This window comes from Xiphias gladius, chromosome 9 (genome assembly GCF_016859285.1).
Source record: "Xiphias gladius isolate SHS-SW01 ecotype Sanya breed wild chromosome 9, ASM1685928v1, whole genome shotgun sequence".
NCBI lineage: Eukaryota > Metazoa > Chordata > Actinopteri > Istiophoriformes > Xiphiidae > Xiphias > Xiphias gladius.
Window position 1 is genome coordinate 9,856,361 of NC_053408.1, and position 21,852 is coordinate 9,878,212.

Consider the following 21,852-nt stretch of genomic DNA (forward strand, 5'->3'; position numbering starts at 1 on the left):
GCGAAGAAATAAATTACCTTTGTAAATCAGGGACACCTCCAAAAAGGTGCCACTGAGAGCCGTTTGCCGACAATACGTTGAGCGACTGCGAGCTCGGCAAACTAAAAGAGAGACTAAACCCAGGCGGGATGACCGGGTCAAACACCTCAGTTGAACCGGAAAAAGTGACCACAACGGTTGAACAGAGTGAGACTCTGAGAATAAAATGAAGCCCAAGGGAGAAGCAGACAGGGAGAAAAAAATGCTTCCTGTAAATACAGACTAACAACTATTTACTCACAAGGCTAAATATTAAAGTGTCTTCTCATCCTTAATGAAGTCTTGTTTATATTTCCCAGTGACGGGTCAGTAATATACATAGGACGTCTAGTTGAGATGCATCAATACTGTCTCCTCAACTGCGCCTGCTACATAATTAATACACACACTGACATGACATGGATATGATATGACAAGAGTATCATAGGCAAAGAGTTAGAAAAAGAGCTGAGTGAATGCATTTTTCATGAACTGCAGAGCTCCCCAGCCAACATTCTAGACATGATGTTTCAGTTTCAGAGACGAAAAGGGGCACAGAGGGCAAGAGAAGCAAATATGTGGCTGTATGAAAACAAACCAGGGATTTCATATGTAATTGGACTCATATTGATACGTCCATATCTCTGATCCAGACACATGCAGGGGTCTTGAGGACTTTGATCAGCCTTGAGTCTCTCCCTCCTGGCTATAGGCTCGGGGTCCTGTTCAAAAAACTGCACATGTGATACAACGTCCTCTCATCTTTTTACTTCCGCTGATGTCTCGGTATATGATGGGTTGTGGTGTTACTGTAGTTGCTGATACTTAATAAAAGTGAAGGCTGGATTTCTTTAAGGGTAGCATTTTCCATTTCTTTCACCATTTCTCCTCAGATTGGTGAAGCTATAAATAGCCTCGATTTCTCGTTCTGTGGAAAAAAGAAAAAGAAAAAAAAACCCACACAGGTGTAGAGGAGAATTCATTTTGCAGTGCATTTGGACAGGGCTGCTCTGCTCTGCCACTGGGATGGGGGCCTTACAGGGCCATTCCTCCTCATTCAGAGCCATTACCACCCCACTGTCACTGTCAGTCTGTCCCCTCACCCATCACAGAGCCCACAGCCCGTCTCGAACCTCACAACTAAATCACATTCTATGCACACAAACGGCCGGAGCCGTGCAGCATCTACTGTATAATCTAATCTGTCCATCTCCTGTGTCCCTACACATGCACATCAACACACAGACACACACAGACACACAGACACACACATACAGACATACAGACATACAGACACACAGACACACAGACACACACACACACACACACACACACACACACACACACACACACACACCATGCAAGTCTCTGGAAAGGCAGGCTAACATCTCAGCACCTCAATCATGTACATTTCCACTGTGTGTGGTGAAACAAGAGTCAGTAAGAAACGGAGTCATCACTGAAACGAGCATGCAATATTCCCATTAAATCTGCCAAAGAAAAGAGCACTTAGAACACATCAACACAAGTCCTTGGGAGAGAGAGGGAAGCAGCTGTGATTGATAAGGTTACTATCTTGTCAGTTTAAAAAAAAACACCTTGGGGAAGCAGCAATTTAGCAGAAAGAACAGAGCAAATGTTCTCAGGTGGCCCTAATGGCCACTTGTCTGCCCCTCAATGTTATAATGCCCGATAGAAAATGGCACATCTTATTAAAACTTTGACAGATTTATTATTACAGTTGTTTAACCTCTTTAGAATCAAATCATGTTAGGGGTTCAAGGGTACAAGGAGACTCTCTCCAACTGAATTACAATCATTTTAGCTTGATTTAAATTCTCAATGTGCAGCGGGATCCGGTTACCCCATGCAGGCACACTTCCCGTTTGAATTGAGCATCATTCAGAGTCAAGTGTACATGGGGGGTATTAAAAAAAATATATGAATCAGAGCACTTTTTGCACTTCAAGTCCTGTCTAAAAAAACAAAACAATAGAAAATCACTTTTCCCAGCTATTGCATTGTGTCAAAGGGAAATGATAGGGTAAAAAGTTGGTATTCCACCCTCCTCTGGTCCACTGATATATTTATGCCGTTGTGGTACAAACTGTACTGCTAACACTCATAGATCTGACCGGCAGGATACAAATTTATCATTATTAAAGTGAGTGGCCAAATCCACATTAATCCCATAGTATCTGCAGCTCAAAGTGCTCAGAGGTGAAATCGTAGCATACAGTATGAAGATGAACAGAGCATGTCATTGGGCCTACAGTGAGGGCACTGTCATTAGCTAAAGGACGGTGATGATTTAATAACACTTTCTTACTGCTGCAGAGGAAAAACGACCGAACGCCTTCAGCAAAATCAATACAGTTTGAGCCCTCGGAATGCAAATAGCGAGTATTCTGGCTGCATGACACGGGATGATGCACCATTACTTACTCTGGCTCCATTCAATGTCATTATTAGCCTTTACAGAGTCAAATCCGCTAAATAAGGGGCATTATTTCCAAAAGGATAAGCACTGCATTAATCCTTTTATGCTGCTTTCAGCAGGATAGAGTCTCCAATAGCTAATGTTAATGTTCAAGGTGTCAAGAGTGAGATGGCTAATCCTGATAACTCAGGATGTACAGTCAACTTTGCAGATGGCTATCTGCCCTGGACTAGCACTCCTAATAGGCACAGGAACAGGATGTGCTTTTAAAGCTGCACTTCCCGAACATCGTCTTCAAAGAAAACGATAATTTTCAACGGGGCTTTCTGAAGTGAGAAGATAAGCCAGAGAACGGGGGAGGACAAAATAAAAATGATGCTCGCCTCAGAGAGGAAAAATAGCTTCCTGATATAGTCCTAGCTCCCTCTTTAAAGCTGACACCTAGAACATACAGTTTATCAATTATACACGAAGCCAGAATCCATCTTCTGTTGGCAGCTTGTTTGGATCCGGCCCGAGCCTTCTCAGTGGTGAAATGTGTCTGGGAGCCCCCATCCCTCCTGTCGCCTTTTTCCACTCACAGCCTGTCCTTAAATCAATCCCTTTTTAGGCCTGAATTTATTTTTCCTGTAACAAATCTGTCTTGGCAAATGATGTCACATAAGCGGAGAGAATGACAGCCTGATGTCTATGCGGGGAACATCAACCTTGCTCCAGCAGCCTCCTCCCAAGGTGAGTAATCATGCTGAAGAGCGGTGCAGTGTGTGGATGCCAGCCAGAGTCCAAACAAACCCAGAGTCTGTAGCTCAAGATAAACAAACCAATTAGGCAGAAGGCATGTTATTCCTCAGTTGGTGGGATATTTGCTAGATGGAAAATAATCAATGCATTCTTATTTCCACGGAGTGAAGCCGAAAACTCCTGAGCAGAATAAAATCTAGGCGTAGAGGGAGAGTAAAATTATTCATTAGAAAAAAATAAATAATGGGACTTAACTAGCTACTAGTCATGTAATTAATCCATGCAGGCTCAGTGAAGAGAGGAGAGCACAGAGGGGAAGATTCATCATAGCTTTTCGCCCCTCGCTCCCAGGGATACATGCCCTTCTTGTGTGGATGAGTCAGCTTACATCTTCTGACAATTGTGAGCCAAGGGCTTTGTCAAAAGGAACCGCAGTTATTGTTTTGATTGGTCCCCCCTTGTTATGTTGGGAGCGCAAAATGCTTTCAAATGTAATTGCGCCACAGCATCGGAAAATAAGGCACGCACATATAGAACATCAAAAAGGAAGATGTCTGCTTTTTATTTACCAAGGACAATCATTTGGCACTTTGGCGCTCTCCCTGGCTTCTCCTCCACACTGGAACAAGCAGCCCTATCAGTAATTGCAGGGAGCAGCCCCGTTGGCCAGCCGAAGCATTAGACAACTGGGCTCACGGTGCATGACATTCAAGCTGGCCAATAACGACGGACATGCTAATCAAAGTGGCTCTGGCCTCCCCATCACAGTGCGTCTGGAGGACTCTGCGTGGATGGGGTGGATGTGCAGCTGCTCTGGCTGCATTTCCACCCTGCCCCTTCAGGGCCCGGGCACCAGGCTAACCACTGGCACAAGAGTTTGCATGCCGAGGAAAATTTCTAAAAAAAAAAAAAAAAAAGGTGGCAGCTAACAACACCACACATGAAAAATAAATCACAGCCAGCTTGTTAGCATGGCAGGGAGAGAGGGAAAGGGGAAGAGAGAGAGACAGAGACAGGAAGGGGAGGGGAAAAAAAGAACTGGGTTAAGAGATTTAATGTGCCACTGAAAATCTGACACTTGCCAGAGGTCCAAATGTTCCACCAGGGCAACGGCAGAACTGCTGGCTAAGTCACCATAAAGCCTCTAAAGCTACTTACAATATACACTTGAGAAACAATAGATAAGGTCAGAGTACTGGCCTATGTCTGAGTGGGACGTATGAAAAATAAACACTTTCCCACTGCATGTGCTTACCCCAGACATGCTAACTGTAACCCAGGCAAAAAGCTGTTTGCACCTGTAGCTATTAATCTATTAATTGTTTACACAACTAAAATTAAACTAAAAGGATTAAATCTTTTGATTCATTTATCAAGCAGAAATCATTTTCTCTGGTTCCAGCTTTTCGAATTTGAGGATGTGCTTCTTCTCTCAGTTTGAAATCATTATTAACTGAATATTTGGGGGTTCTGAACTGCTGGTTGGGCGAAACAAGTAATTTTACACAACTTAGGGCTCTGGGAAATAGTGACAGCCATTTTTCACTTAACGAAAAAATTAATAAAAAAATATTTTGGGAGATTAATTGATGATATAAATAATCATTAGTTATAGCAGATTGTTGATATATTTTCAGGCATGTTTGACAAAATGTTCTTGTAAATTATAACCGCTTGACATTTTTGGAAAGATCGATACCACTTTCTTATCTGTCTGCTGAATATAAAGCTACATTCAAGAGATGGTTATCCTAGCTTAGCATAAAGACTGGGAACAGGGGGAAACAGCTAACCTGGCTCTGTCCAAAGTTTTAAAAATCCACCTAAGGAAAAACATAAGAATTAAAAGAAAGCTCTGGAAAAGGGTAGTTAGTGGACCTGGGGGTAAGATACATTGTTTGACTAAATTTTGCCAAATTTGCATGCCGAGCTGGATTAACTACCACCGACGATGGAAACTGCTAAACTGAGTGGCAATTATAGAATACAAACACACAGATTGGTTACTGTTGAAAAAATGCCACCAATAAGTAGTATAAAAGTATATTAAAAGTATATTATGTCTCTCGGGACATAATATAAGGAAAAAGTTATCAAATCATTTCTCAATATTATATTATCCTCAGAAGTCATTAGTCTCCTTCAAAAAAAGAAGACAAAAATTACTGGCAGTTTACGATGGTTCCAGGACGAACTAGCAGAAGGAAGATATGCACAGTCTTATTACAGAACATAAACAAATATAGCGACATAAAAGGGAAAAATGAAACCTTGCAGAAGGAAACAATTCTCAAAGAACACTGTCCAGCATCTGCCGTACAGAGATGTACATCTGTGGTGACTCTTTGTAGGCCGCTTTCAGAAACTGTCAAGCTGACCCGAGTGCTGCGGATGGTTTGTGGTGAGGAGAATATTCCAGCAATATTCATTCAGTCAAGGCTTTATGCTCCAGCATGATAATATAACAGAGTCCGACACTTAACTCTACTCACTATCTTTGCCCAGGAGAGACACTATCCTAAAGCGTCTGCGGTTCCATCATGTGAATCTTAATCAGATACTTAGCCAGTAGAGCAGGTTTTTACTCTCCCTGGTGAGAGTATCAACACATGGCCATCAGGCACAATTCACGGCTGCAAAGTGGCTATTTATTTTCTGCTCAGCATTACTTGACAAATAATTACTCAGTCTATTCAATTAAGCTGTGGAACTCGAACAAATGGCCACAACATCCCAGTGTAGGACTGAAACATTATTCCACATTTTACAACTTGGTCTCATGAATAAAAAGGCGAGCGCACACGCACACGCACACACGCACACGCAAATGCACACGCACACACACACACACACACAGGTTGCTTTGATGCAGAGGCAGCGAGGGGACAAGGTGATGGAAAGTAGAAATATCATTAAGTCTGAACTATTTCATCCCCTTCACAGCGAGGCAGAGAAAAACAGACTTGTTGCCGGTGGAGCAGATGCACACAGTAATCCGGGGTGAAAGGACATGGTGTTTTCCCTGTTGAAGAAGAAAAACCGTTTTTACAAGGTAACGTGGGTGTACAAGGACAAAGTCGCTGCATGCTGGTAGAGTAATATGGACTACAGCCTGGATGCCTGCCAGAGTCCAAAAATGTGCCCCTCCCGTACCCCCCCAAGAGGCGATTACTCAAGATACGGTGGATTAAAGCGTTTTTTTTCCCCTGTTGTTCAAATTAGGATGCTGGAAATAAAAACTCCCAAAATAGAGGCAGCACAGCCCTGCCAACTTTTAAGTATTTCAACACATATTTCTAACAAAAAAAATAAAATAAAATAGCACAAATACGCAAATCTAAACAAAATTAGATACAACTGAGTGTAATGAGAACTCCTCCTCCATAATAACAAAATGAGGTGAACTCTGACATTGTGTACCTTTCTCTGTAACAAATTCAAACATATTTGCTTTTCTAAAGCTTACTGTGTTTATATTGTAGTATATCAAACAAATAAATTTAACAATCGACACTGGGGGGGAAGTAATTAAGTATATTTACGCAGGTGCTTTAGAGTACACTTTTGAGGTACTTGTACTTTACCTACTACTTTGTAAATGTACTGCATTTCAAAGGGAACTATTGCATTTTTTTACTCCACTACATTTAGTTACTTTGAGGATTATGTCTCATTTTGCTATGTACATAAACTTATTCAATTAGAATTATATGAAAGATTCAATAATCTACATAAATAATTCTACACATGGTGAATTTGACCAAAAAGTTAATGTATGACTTTTACTTTTCATGTAGTATTTTTGAAGTGCAGTATTTCTACTTTTAGTTCAGCAAAACATCTGAAATCCTGTTCCACCTCTGATATGATGTAGTCAAACCAAATCAGGAGTAAACAACCTAAATAGATCTAAGTCAAGTGAAAGCTACAGGATGTCTCCAAAGCCAGTGTCGTTTGGCCTCTTCAGCCTAATTTACCATGCTCCACCCACTCAGGCCTGCAGGGCTGTGGAGCTGGCTGATCCTCCAGAAGTTCCGGGCCAGCCCATACTGGCAACGGGACGCCCTGCCGAGAGCCAATCACCAAGCCCGCACTCCTGACAGCTCATTACCACTCAATTAGGCAGGTGCACCTCCACGCACAGCCTACTGACAAATACAGCCCTCCCAGATGGATGTTTAACATTCGAGAGAATTATATAGTGACAGCAAACACTAAACGCCTCACCCTTATCACTTGATTGCCTCAAGATTGAAATCCTATAATTGGCCCAGGCCAGCGGGAGAAAAAAAATAAATAAGCCAATAAATATGATGCAGTCTGCTTGTAATTGAACAATTATGAATTCATATTCATAAGATGCTTGCTAGCAATTACAAAATGCCATCTGATTAGGCGCAATTTGAAATGACATTGTTCCATGCTAAAGACACTGTGGTGTCAGCCTAATAAAGAGAAGACACATCATAGCAGTTCCTTGCCCGCCGACATGACCTCCAGAGATGGGAGACATGCTGACACAGTGGCTTAGCCGGTGACGGACGTTACTTGGCACCCATCGCTCTTTGTCCCCTAAACCTACTGCTCACACAGAAAAACACACCCACCGAAAGGTTGACTTTCAAATTTTAACACCAGTGGGCACAGATTGTGCACATAACAAAACACAAGCAAGGCGAAAAAATGTTGATCCCTTGAGAACGGATTCTAATCAAGATGAAATGATTTACAAATCTATTTAATAAGGCTTGCCAGAAGTCAAACTTGGCATGTAAATGCGGGTGGGATTAAATTTCATCGGCAACCAAGACTGTAACTGATCGCCTGCAGACAAAGGGGGAGCCTGCCAGTTTTTTTTCTCCCCCCTCCACTTCTCTTCCCTCCCTTCCTCTTTCTCTCCACTGCCTGCATTTTGCCTCGTGATCCCTCCCTGGCTATGTGGAAGGACAGGAGCAGTGCAGAGTGGTGCAGTACAGAGTGGAGAGGAAAGAGAGAAAAGAAAGAAAGGGAGAGGGGAGAAGGAGGGAGGAGATGGAGACAGAGGAAGGGAGGAATATTGGAGATAGTGGTGAGAGGGAGAGTAGAAGGAGAGGAGAGGAAGCTCAAGGTCAGCGTGAGGACAGTGTGGTCCTCGGAGTTGGACAGAGACACAGCCGCAGTCACCTCTGTGCTAATCAGCCCCTCGGCTGGCTGATGAGGTGTCAGTTAGTTGTGTATGTGGAAAACCTCTCCCTTCGCTTTTTTGGCTGCAAATTGCAGGGGCTGGTGGGGCGGAGTAAAAATGTGTGCGTGTATATGTGTGCCACTCTGGGGTGTAAGCAGGCTGACGTGCTGCTTGTGGTGCCAGTATTGCGCTTTTTTCCCTACTTTTGCCCTCCCCTTTTTCGTGCATATTATGCTACAGTGACTGAAGCTGAACTCAGCTTTCCCCCTGCAGCGGGGGCAAAAACACAACTGCCAATTAATGTTATATGCAGTGTGCCAGTGTTAACAGTGTGAGGCATTCTACTTCAACTTGCTGCGCTGTTTGAAAAAAAGGTGGGTTAGCTGTTTTCCTCAGGTGTGGCTAACCTCTTGCTGGCTAACGGGGATTGCGCCGTTAGCTTAGGGCATCAACGAACAGCGCCCACAGCTGTGATCAGGTTTGTGACCTACCAGCACTGCAGCTTGTGTCTCATTGGGTGAGTTTTGTGTATCAGGCCAGTTGGCAGAGGCGAGTGTCTCCTCCGTCTATCCTTCGTTTTTTTTCTGACCATCTGTGCCCCGTCATTAACAGGCCTTTTCATAGTCAATTGTCTTGTTCCTCTCCCTTCTTCTTTATTTCTGTTACTTGCTCCAAGCATGATCAAGAGATGGGCTGAGTGCTTCTTTTTTTTCCTGAATGTAAATGGCATAAGTTAGGACAGGCCATTTTATTTGCTGGGACTAAGGAGAGCTGTGGAGCCATAGGTTAATTCAAAGTGGCATCATGGAGGATGCATCAAGCGGTGCAGATCAAATTACAGGGCAAAGCGCTCAGTGTTAAGAAAAACAAGCCAGTGGTATGCTGCAGAATGTGTGTGTGCATGCTGTGTGTGTTTAGCAGCAAGTGTATGTGCGTGTATCAGAGACTGGAGAAAGGAAGAGGGGGGAGGCAAAGGAGACAGCAAAAGGAGAGGAGGAGGAGGAGGGGGGTGTCCATAGGGGGCCAGGGGGGATGGGGATGGAAGGAAGGAAAGTGGGAGCGAGGGGAAGGAGGGGGGGAGAAGAAGCTAACTGGGCCAGCATGTAAACATCACCCCGACCAATTAGAGTCACTCATCTCCCCTTCATACAATACATCACCCTCCATTTCTGATGTTTACAATTGTCGGGGATAGAAATAACTGTAAACATCACTGCAGGAGCGATGGTATTCAACAAAAAAAAGAGATATCGTCTGCCTGAAATGCGTTTCAGCCATTCCTTCTTCCCCCTCACGCCTTTGTTATTGGTCTTTGTGCAATGATTTGCCTAAGGACCCAGATTTCCTAGCAACAGCCTGCCACCAAACATTTGGCAGGAGTTCAACATTCTCTCTCTTTGTGAGAAATGGCAGTGCTGCCTCCCTGCTCTGCGTCTGCCACCAGCCCTGCTGCTGCTGCTGCTGCTGCTGCTGCTGGAAGAGCCAGACTGGCTGCAAGAGCCCTCTAATAATTCTGTTTTCATCCAATCACACCACATAGTAGCAGGCACCTTGAGAGCCTCTGCCAGGAATCATCAATCACCTCTTAAACACACACGCTCCAACAAACACAGACGCACGTGCGAACAAATCACATGCTAACATACACACATTTGCGCTTTTTGGTAATTAAATTTACAGATTAGCGTGTACATGACTATGCATACCATACAGCAGTCGTTTAATGAAAAGCAACACACAGCAGAGTTTGGTACAGTGAGAGAGAGGGAGAAAATGTACAATCTGTCTGTAAATTGGGTAAATACTTCTGAGTGCTCTCGACAAGGTTATTGGAGAGAGGAGGCCTCAGTGAACACCGGTCTAGACACGCCACGCAGTATTAAGTGGGAATAGCTGTGGCAGTGTATCTGGCTAAGTACTTTAGAAGTGCGAATAGGACTCTAATAAAGCGAATGATCCCTCTGTTTTGACAAAGAGGCCCAGGAGGGACGCTGAACACCACGTTTGAGATTCCAGGCACTGACAAACACCCATTTGTGGCCCTTCTATCCCCCCTCAAATCCCACGGAAGCTTTTCCCTGCATGCAAGACTGTCGGATGTGGGCAAAACCCAACTGCCAATTTGCAGAGGATGTGCCATGTTTGCTAATGTGAAGCAGAGGCTAAAAATGAGACCACACAAACTCTGGAGGATGGCCTGACTGATCTGCTTTCTGGCAAGGGCACTGACAGCTTTTTTTTTTTTTTTTTTGGTGTTTGTTTTCTGCAACTGGGTGGCTAATTATGAAACCTCTGTCATTATTGTACTACAGTACACTCATGTTTAGAGGGCTTTTGGGCAACAGGGGGAGCATTGTGAATTTCAATTGACACAGTATGCCAAGGAGTATGTTGATGGCTAGGCTGTATAATGAACTGCTTAAAGATACGGAATACAGTGCAATTTCAGGGCTATCATTTTGACTTGAGATGAAAGAAAATGTTGATCTGCCAGAATTAAATATAATCCCAAACAGTGAAACATGAGCATGGTGGGCCATCCTACTCCAGAAGCTGTAAGTGAAGACATTACCTCAGTGGTGCAGCTGGAGTGTGTGAACGGCTAAGCGCACATCTGTCCTCCTCAATCTGTGTGTGTGTGTGTGCCTGTTTTGTCTGTAAGGGGGAGACTGTGTAGGAGGGGGTAAAGCCGAATGAACTTGCATAATCAATTTTCACACTTTCACAGCACCTGTTGGCTTGTCTTCACCTTAAAAGAAATGAATGAATGCATTACATGTAGAACAATTTCACACTGTGCTGCAAACAGGGAGAATGGAGTTGTATTGTCTCAATAGGTAACATAGCTCATTTCACTTGACAAAGGATGAATGGATATATTGACAATGCAGAAGGCGCGCTGAGGCATTTCCTGAATAAAGCCTCTTAACATTTTGTCCTCTTCTGGCAATAGAGTTGGGGAAGTCATTTTGAACGGAGACGGTCTCACTTACCGCAATATAATAGACCTTGGCTTTCTTCACTAGCTCCCAGTTGCTGTCCAAGTCCAGGTGTTTTTCCTTTTTGTAGCAGTTTGCCGCTGCCAGGTTAGCAACAAGGGACCTGTCGAGACAGACCCCATAAATCTTCTGCCTCGCTTATCATCCATCTTAATTTTGTCTCAAAAACATCCCTAAAAACACTCGGCCCCCAGACTTTCCTTTGTTCTTTCACGATATAAAAGGATGATAATGGTTTCTTAGAATGTCTGAACCAAGGTGAAATAAGTCATCTGGATGTCTTAATTTTCCTTCCTTTTAAAAAAATGGGTTATCTCAAACACACGCAAAAGGAGAGATTAAAATACACAGAAAGATTTTCAAAGCCAACAATGAACCACCTCCAATTATTCATATTATCCTAACACCTGGAAAATTGGTCCATTGTTAACAAAAGTGGAAAAACAACAGAAATGCATTACTAAATGAACAATTCAGTTGAGTAGTGAGTGGTGGGAGCTGGAAAGTGAAGCAGGTGGCATTATCTTAACATAGCTCATTAGCCAGTGCTCGTGCGCTGCCTCTTTATGGACGGCCATCAAAATGAGTGCAACCATCATCGCTACTTAGGGGCGACCATATGACAGGAGGGTGCTGCTACAGGAAGAGATCCGTTCTCACATGGCGAGAAAAAGCTGCTCACCATGTTTAGTGTCAAAGAAAAGAGTAACAGTGTGCTAAGTTGATCAGAGTGTGTGGGGACGAAGGCTACGATCTGACAGCAGGATTGGGACTGCACTTGACCTGAGCTGCAGTAATGGAGTCAAAGGTTAGAACAAGCATGACAGACAAAATGCGTTTCATTACTAAAGAAGTCCATTTGACATGGGAAAAGCACAGCTCTCTTCAATAACAGCTAAATCTAACGATATAATACATTTAAGACGTTAAACTACAATAAGCAACAAGGGAACTTCAGAGCAAAACAATCAGTCCCTACAGGAATTTGCACTCTTGCAATGTCTGCAATATTTGGATTTATGATTTGCATTTTTCTTTCATAAAAAATGGAGACTGAGATAATTTTGGCCAGTTTTACCAATCACTAGTTTTCTACATAAAAACACTGCAATCCAGAACCACTTTTATCACCCAAAGTCAAATAAAAGTCATCAGTCTGCATAATGAAACTTGCTGAAACTATTGTGTAGGGGACTTTGTTTCCCTAAAACTAGTCTTCTCAGGCTGTATGTCCTTCAACTGAATTTTCCAGTTGGCAATTTAATTAAATTTATCAAAATTGGGCTATTTCTAAACTAACATATAAAACTAACCATTTGGTTAGAACTTGTTGGCAGTGCAAAATGGTAAGGCTAAGCACTAAGGTTACCTTACAGATTCAATTCAGGGGAAATCAAGTTACAGTACACCATCTGGTACTTATTATGTATTGAGAATTTCAGCAAGGTCTTTAAACAATCTCAAATCTAAGTATTTTAAATGTTAGCACTTTTTATTGCAAAATAATATACAAGTGGTCACAAATTATAGAACAGTTCTGTTTTTAGAAAAGCTGGTGCAAGGGATTTGTTTTGGGCTTCAATTATCACACAAAAACTCTGAAATCCTGAAGGGAATGACTGATTGAACTTTTGATTATACTTGTGAAAACTGAATAAACTTATTTCCTAGTGGCTAAATTGTGTTTATTCAACATACAATATCTTCACAGATTGGAACTAAAAGTGTCAGATTTGAGTAGGGGAGGTAGATTTTTTTTCTTTGAAGACTTGCACAATTCAAAGCCCGGCGGCTGTGACATACTGGCTTCCAATCCTTCAAAGCCATCAGCCTTCCAGTCTGGCCCTGCTGGCGACCTTTCCACTGGCCTCCTGAGCTGTCTGTTAAACACCTGTAAGAAATATTACAGAGCTCGTCTCCCTGAGCATGGCACCTGACCTTTTCAGGTGTCAGAGCCCACATCAAACAAGCCCACTAAGACCATTCAGCAGGGCCGACTCCCGGGGCGGTCAGGGTCCAGCCGTTGAATGACTGACAACTCCAGTAGCAGTTGATGAAGCGCCGCAGAGGAGGGGAGTTGTTAAAGAAGGAGGTTATTGATCCAAACCTGGTCTATCATGAACTGGAGCCCTTACTGTTAGTGATATTTGTGTGCAAGGGTGTGTGTGTGTGTTTGTGTGTGTGTTTGTGTGTGTGTGCGCACATGTGTGTGTGTGTGTGTGTGCAGGCTTTGAGCTCTGCTGTCTTATCGACACGATGATGATGCTAGCGTGAGAGACGTCAGAGATGCTAAAGCTCCTTTTAAAGCCGAAAAGGCTGACAGGTGAGAGCTGGGATAGCCCAGCCATCTCTAACACATTGCTACTGTCAGCCTATAGATGGATGACAACCCACGGGGGCGGCAGAGACTGAGCAGGGGCCTGGAAAAACACACTCAAGCTGTGCTTTTTCCTTTTGATGTGTGAGTCGAGCTATGATTCCCTGTTATGACTTCCAGCCCCAAGGAGTCAATTGCCTGTCTGAGGATGTACAAAATGAACCAAAATAACTCTTTCGCATCTGAGCTAGAGGGTCACTTCTTGGTCAAGGGTGACTAAAAGGTAGCTAACCTATTGTCTCCGGTGATACAGGCTGCACAGGTACCAGTCGGCTCCTCGTTTTGTTCATAGTAGCGGGCGTCGACATGGGCTTCCTCAGCCTTCTTCTTCAGGATCTCCCCGAAGTGGTCGGTACCGATGCACCCGAAGAAGGTAGCCACCTTGTAAGGTTTCTGGATCATCCACTAAGAAAGAGAAAATTAAAACAGCAGTTATAGTGAGCTCAGTTTACAAAATAGAAGTCTGTTTGAAGGGTCAAGTTCAGCCAAGGCAGATGGCACACAAACTGTAGCTTCACAGCAAACATACTGCTTGTGATATATGAGGGCTGCGAGCTGTCATAAACAACCCAAGACCAATTCCACTCTACACAGAGGCACTATTCTCATCCAAGCAATCCTTCCTCCCTGTGTGCTAAAAACAGTCTCATCTCCTTATTTACACAAACCCCATAATTCAAGGCTCCATCCTACTTATGCAAACACAGACTCTCTGTGTGTGAGAGAGTGTGTACCTGCCACCACAGGACACCTCCCCAAACGGCTCGTCGGCCATTTTTTTGGTCTTGACAGTCCTGATGTACTCAGTGACTTTTACCTGATGAGAGAGGGGGGCTACTCATATTCTACAGCGCTCAGGTTTAACCTCCAAAGATTTATTGACGTACAGTACGTGCTGCTGTTTGCTCATTTTATTGCAGCCTCCTGTTTTGTTGCTGACAGGGGCCCCTTGTGAATGAGATGTTGCTGCTTTTGGGGATGACCTGTATATGTGTGAAATTAATCATTTCACACGACCAAATAGCATCTCGGCAGGGGAAGAAAAAGGCATTTTCATCACCCGTCCTAAGATGCTCTCCCCTGTTATTTTGCACTCTCCCCTCTGGTCTCCAGGTAACTAGTTCAGATGGAAAAAATAAATAATCAAATTGAAAAATAAAATTACCCAGGAAAAGATTCATTACTTTACACAAGGCTCAGGTGCATTTTCAGATCAAGGCTGCCAATTTACAAACACAGCTGATGTGGGAGGGTTTTGGGGCTTTTACGGAGTCAAAAAAAAAAAAAAAAAAAAAAATTCCAGGCTGCAAATAATGACTATTTTCACTATCCATGTTTCCTATGTTTTTTGATGAAAAACTCCCAATAATAATTTTCCATAGCCGACGGTGATCTCTTCAAATTGCATTTTTTGTATGACAATCTGTCCAAAACCCCAAAGTATTCAATCTAGAGAGAAGAGTGACAAATCTTCATGTTTAGTACTAGCTGCAACCAGCAAATATTTGGCATTTTTGCTTGATAAATGACAAACTATTAAGAAATTATCAAAATAACTTTGTCAGTAGACTAATCAATTAATCGACTAATCTTTTCAGCATTAGTGCTTACAAAATGAACAGCTATAATGCCAAATATGCCTGCTGTATCTTGGCCCATGAGTGGGCCTGCCACGTGTCATCTCGAGTCATGGTTCAGTCACTCAGCCATGCTCTCCCCCTCCCCACCTGGCTGAAATACACAAACATGTACACACACACGCGCGCAAATCCACAGCGAAAGCCGACAGAAGCGCGCTCTTCTTCCCTAACCTCTTGCTGCAGGCACCTCACACTTATCAAGGTCACTGGCTCGGGTACACGTCAAGTCCAATCTGATTTTCCCTTCGCAGTGATGAGCTCTGAATCCAAGGTTAGGAGCTGCAGGCTGCAAATAATGACAGCACGGCCCCTCCAATTGCAGGCCTCTCAGGTGGGAATAGAGAGGGCCACGCAGGGGCCCCTGTCCCCCCGATGACAGCATGGTGAATCAGTGTAACCACCGACCTCGCAACCCCCTCACCCCCATTTCTCCTTTTTCCTCCACCTCTTCCCCCTCTCTCTCTGACTTTCAGCTGTACTCTCACTGCCAGCTCAGCTTGTCATTTTACAGGGTCATTAACAGACACACATACACACTAACATGTGCATGGGTACACATTGCACCTACACAGGGAAAAGGCTGACAAACACACACACACACAGACAGACAGACAGAAAAGTAGACACACACGCACACACACAAATCCTCTCTAGTGCCACAGCATCAAAACTCCCTCCCTTCCTATAAAATCCAACCTCTGCTTTTGCCAGAAGCTGCTCTCCTACTCAAATAAACACAAAGCGGCAATAGATAAGAAGAAAATGTCTTCATTATGAGCATGTAAAAAATGAATCTTGCAGTTTTTTTTCTTCTTCTCTGTGGTGCACAGAAGCAAGGAGTTATATCAATTCATTCCCATCCCTGGCACCCTGCAGACAATCCCTCTCCATTCCCAGATTATGTGAGATAATACCTCCATTATGACAAAAGCACTATTCGCTGGGTCGCCGAGAGGTCAACCAACCCTGCGCTGGGTATTCATGCTTAGTCACATCCCAATTATACCGCAGTGGCAGAGGCAGAAATTGGCAAATGTACATCAAGGCGCTTCATTACTGAGGGCCGCTCCAGTGAAATTAAGCAGCAGATGAGACAGAGTGAGATTTGCCCCCAGGTGGCATGTTAGAGAAAGAGAGAGAGGGAGAGCAGGATGGGAGGGAAGAGGGAAGCTGAAGTAACATATATTTCTGAAGGTGCTGGGAGCTTGTATCTTGCACAGCAGCTCATGTATATTTACTTAACTAGGGGAGAACGCCGGTCCCCAAAGATTTATAAGTTCCCCTGATACACAATAGCGACATATCTCTAGGTACGCTTAGATACAGAAGTAAAATACAAACAATTGAGAAAAATATCCCTGAAAAGAAGGGGGAAAGATGCTGCACAACTATTTGCTGAAGGCAAAGTGATATTAAGTATACATTATGTTAAGTGGAGAACAAGTCTGATGTCTCTTTCTGTTTGGCTTCCATTTATCCAAAAAAATCTCATCCCCCGCCACCTACCCAACACTAGCCTCGGGGTCCCCAGATAGCTATTAATTATGACATCACATGGTTGCAAGGAGACCCACTTGGAGAGCTGACCTAGGCCTGCTCCTCAACATCCAGCAGCTGCCACTTTTCACTATGGAGGCAGCCGCTTTGCATGGCAGCTTCCAGGAGGGCAATTACACAGCCCAGATGAGATGAGGCGGCTGAATGTTTGGGACCTGAGCGCTAAGACTGCCATTAGCACTATAAGCTATTACATTCCCTCTTTCCTTTTCTTTTCTTTTTTTTTTAATCCTCCCCTCCCTTCTGTCTCCTCGCTCACTTGCTGCTGTATATTGATGAAGTGGTAATGGGACCTCTAGTTAGATATTCCCACTGTAAAAACATTGTCTTGTTTCTAGTCTCCCTCAGGGGTCAATGTATTCTCCCGGAGTTGCTGGGAATCATTTCTGCTCTATTAATGATGCAATTCCAATGCAATTCAGATCTACTGAAGATGCTGCACAGTGGGTTTTTGCGGGGAGGTGACAGATGACACTGAGAGCAGCTTGACAACAAAGTGGCGTCTTCTGCACATCATTGGGAAGCTGGTTGGACGTCACTCCAGTTTCCACCCTCTCACACTGCTCAGTTCATCCTTAAACACAAGGACAGAGTAGAAGTCTCCATTATCCTCACTTCACCTCATCGGTGGGGTCCTCTTGAGAAGAACATGTCCGTGGCTAATGACGGTCACATTAATTTTAGGCTTATCAACCCTGGCAAAAATTCAATAGGCCTATTTATACAGCCTGTCTTTTAGAGCCCAAGTTGGAGACTGATATCCTGTTTCTTTTACTGTGCAGTTAAAACAACTAGCAAACATCTGTCCATCAGGACCTGTCATGGCAAGTGCTTTTATATAAAGCAAGGCGGAGCGGAGGGCCCTCACCATGAGTGCTGACATTGATGAGGTCTGGCAGCTTCCATTAAATCACTCTTTCCTGTAAAGTGCCGGGCATCAAAGCAACCGGCCGAGGATTTTTCACTCAATCAGGTAACACACAACACACAAGCCCCCCCCCCCTCCCTGTCCTCTCAGGGGCTGGAGCCTTCTGGTCAATAACTCCAATCAGTTCAATTTCATGCACAGTTAGTCATGTTGGGGTGCTAGGGCACTGCCTGCATCGGGGTTGCATATGTTGTTGTCGCTGTTATGTTTTTTCTTTAATTTTTTCTCTTCCCTGGAAGGGTTGATAAGTGGGGTGTGGACCTGTATTGTGTAAAAGTGGAGACTAGCCAGGGGTAGCGTGGTTGTTTTAACTCTGCCTCACCACAGCGGGCTCCCTGCCAAGCCATTAAAAGTCTCTGTGCTCTGCTTCAGTGACACAGCCGAAAGAATAGAGCGCAGGCGAGAGGGAGAGCTGTAAATGATCAACACGATAATGAGCTGATTATCAGTCAAAGGCATGGATAAGCTCTCTCTCCAGTAATTTCCTTTCAGATCAGTCAACCACATTCTCCTCTCTGCAATCAACACTCAAAGGGGAGGCATAGCATGTAGCCCGATGGGAGTCTGGCCCAATATCAGCTTCAAATATCCAGATCCTCATTGTTTTCTGATCATTGCCTGGCTCGTCCCTTGCTGACACACCAGCACGGTGGGGAGGCTTGTGTATCACTACTCAAGTCAGCTTTTGTAATGGTTGTTTCACAGTTGTCATGCAGCTTTAGGTTCTGGCTGCAGGGCAATATAAAGCTGACTGACACTCTACTGATGTTCAAAAGTAGTGTGCAAATGTGTAAATATTTATACAGTGTCTCATTTCCTTTTGTTTTTGGCTCCACTTCTTCAGCATTAGATTTGAATTTAACAACTGAGGACAAAGTGCTCAGGCTCAGTTTTAAGCAGATACCAATAAATGGGACTTCTTGGAAAACTGTTTCATCCTAGAAATAAGTTTGCATCTTCTCTGGTGACCACATTTTGCAATGGTAGGCGTGACTAAGATGTCCAGCCAATGAACCCATCAAAAATTTTTGAACTACTCCATCTTTCTGCTTTTCCAATCAAATCATGCTGATTGTAATATCTCATTACACTTTGATCCTTCATTTGTAACGTGTAAGGTTCACATGCAGGTACCACAAGTTCATTGTGAATTTTAGAAAGAGAAAAAAAATCTGTTTTCATCCACATGTATTACATTTTTTCCTCTTCTAACTAACTTCTAACTATTCTACCTCAGTCAAATGTAAAAACTTGTGAGATATTTCAGCTTTTTTTCAAAAGCAAATTGAAAATGTGCATAAAAACGCAGGATTGAGAACCAGCAACTGTTTAATTTCAGATCCAATGTGCTGGCGAAGAAACTAACATACAGAACAAATGTGTCATTGTCCAAATGCCGATGGACTGTACATGGTATCAACCATGTCTAAAATACCTGACAAAAAAAAAAAAAAAAAACCCAGAAGAGGGAGGATGCTACAAGTGAGGGGGAAATAAACAGTCAGTCTATGCTAGACACTGGTACTCTACCCCAGGGGAGTGATGTTAGACAACACAAAACAAACGGAGGCAGGGGCAGCGGGTGGGGAGGTGACAGCTCCCAGGAACAGCCCCCAATGATAAGCATCAAACTCGATGAAGCGCCGACACACTCCATAGGTTCTGATGTTAAACACGACAAGAATGTCCCCGACAGTATCTGTGCACCCTCTTCAGAGAGCTATCAAAGGGCAAGTTCAGTGAGCTCACAAAATAAACACCTCCACATCCCTCCCCACCAAATACACACACACATATACACACCTAACACATCTCGCTGCAGCATCTTCGCGCTGCATAGGAATCAGGGATGTGTCGCTGTCTCCAGGCGCCAAGTTTATCTAAAAAGGAAACACCTGATTTTTTTTTTTGATTTTTTTTTTTTCCTCCTCTTCATTCCTCGCCTCCCTTGTTAAACACACAACCTTGATTTTGTTTCTGTTGCCCGGGAGGGGTGAATTATTTACAGGATAAACAAGGTGATGTTGTTTCAGTCAGTCAGAGCCAAACTCCCCTATCGCAGTAGCAAAGAGGCAGACGGGTTTACCTGGCAGGCATGAGGGGCTGAGCTCAGATACAGAAGCCGGGGAGCAGCTTCACAATGGCGGGATGTGCAATGATACCTATCTAGGGGGGGGGGGCTAGGGGAGAAAATGCCTCCAGACCAGATTCATGGGCTGGGAGTCCCAGACTGCTGGGTTGTCCTATTTATCTGGAGAGACAATGGTGGCTATAAAAGCACATGAGGTGATTTACTGAGTGTGTGTGTGCATAAAGTGAGGTTGGGGGTGTTATTAAGTGATCATAAAGTGGCATTTGTGTTTGCAGGGGTTGTTGCCATACAAGGTACAGGCGGAGAGATGATGAGGGACCTTTGCAGCTAAAGCCTCTAATCCTATCTGTGGTCCATGGGCTCCAGCTGGTGGGAGTGCAGCTGTGCTCGGCCCCTGCACAGGTGAATCAGTTCTGCCCCCCCTCCCAACTTTGCTTTATGCAGGATGGTGGATTTCTATGGTGCTTTGATCTCGCGGAGGTGGCAGCACCCCCCTGGATACGGTGACAGCGCGGGTGATCCGTGTTACCGAAGAGATTTTTTTTTTTGTTTTTTGAACATATGCCAAATGACAGCCCCGATTGCAGGCTTAGCACAGGTCAGGCCCAACTAAATTCAATGTGGCAGTGCGGAAAATTCACTTCAAAACATTAACTGCTGGGAAGAAGTGGGCTCTAATGAGTTTCTTGACAGCATTTTGTGATAGAATTTACCAACAACGTAATGATGATTAAGATCATTCAACAAAAACAATCCATCCCAGACATTATAAACCCTAATCTCCCAGTATATCCATCGGATATACTGGATCGCTGACACATTTCTATATTGTTTATATTGTATAATTTGGACGTATATAAAGCAGGTCTCTGAACATAAGCAGTTTAAAAGGCGACTACCACAAATTCAGGAAAAGGTGGTCATGCTTCATTATTTCAGCCAAATGCTTGTGTTTTCGAGGAAACCAGGCTAGCAGCAGCAGACGCCTCAAATTCATCAGAAACAAGAAGACAAAACAGCTCTGCTCCCAGCTTGACCTCTGAACCTGTCCGCATGTTCTCTGCAAACTGATTCACATTTAACACAATAGTTTACTTTGACAGGGACACAATGGGAGGATATGATTCGGCCATCGGTGCAGATTGAAAAACAACATTCCTAATATCTTTACGCACTGTAGCAAGATACCACTTATCATATTACTCATGCCTTTGTGTCCTTTTCTGCAGGCAAAGAGGTTTCTCTTCATGTTACCAACTGGAAATATCAGTGATGAGCTTCTCCGCTTACTAAGCTCACTGGTGTAAGGGTAGTTTGTGTGCAGATTCTGTGGCCGGCCGGCTGCACAGGTAAGCAGAAAATAGCTCTTAGCTCTAGCCTGACCTTGAGAAGGATGCCATTCAATCAGTGAGCTTGCTGCAGTAAAGGCCCTATCATTGCACTAATAGACTGAATCTTCCTCTCCTCCCGGATCATGGACAATGCATGGATGGCTTCCTCCTACTTGGCAGGTGAAAGGGGCAATTTATTCAATAAATTAAACAGAGAAAACAAGCCATAATGAAAGAAATACTGCTGCTGCTCTTGGGCAAATATAGATTTAACCTGTGTGACAGTCTGCACACCTAATTTAATTTTCAGTTTATAGACATAACAGAATTGGATGACGGCAATTGACAAAACAGTTAAAATGCAAGACTGAACAGACTGTGCTCATGTTCTTATTGCCAAGAACGAACATCAGTGGAGGAGAGAGTTTGCAGCGTTCTCCTTATCGACACCCCATCCTGCTGAAAGCCGACAGAGTCAACACAATAAGGCGAAGATTTACGAACAGTTACCCGCTTTGAACTCTGAGGTTGTGCGATCAAATTCCACCTTATCAACTGGCAGCTT

General features: G+C 43.7%; 1 protein-coding gene across 3 annotated transcripts in view; it reads right to left on the minus strand.

Annotated features, from left to right (window-relative positions):
• Positions 1 to 21,852, minus strand: part of LOC120794779 (adenosine kinase-like) — a 101,786-nt gene that overhangs the window by 46,828 nt on the left and 33,106 nt on the right. For all 3 annotated transcript variants that reach the window (XM_040136087.1, XM_040136089.1, XM_040136090.1), the window contains exons 5-6: positions 13,972 to 14,144; positions 11,357 to 11,465 (exon numbers count right to left, since the gene is read on the minus strand). In XM_040136087.1, coding sequence (XP_039992021.1) covers positions 11,357 to 11,465; positions 13,972 to 14,144 — 282 coding nt within the window. The remainder of the gene's footprint in view (positions 1 to 11,356; positions 11,466 to 13,971; positions 14,145 to 21,852) is intronic.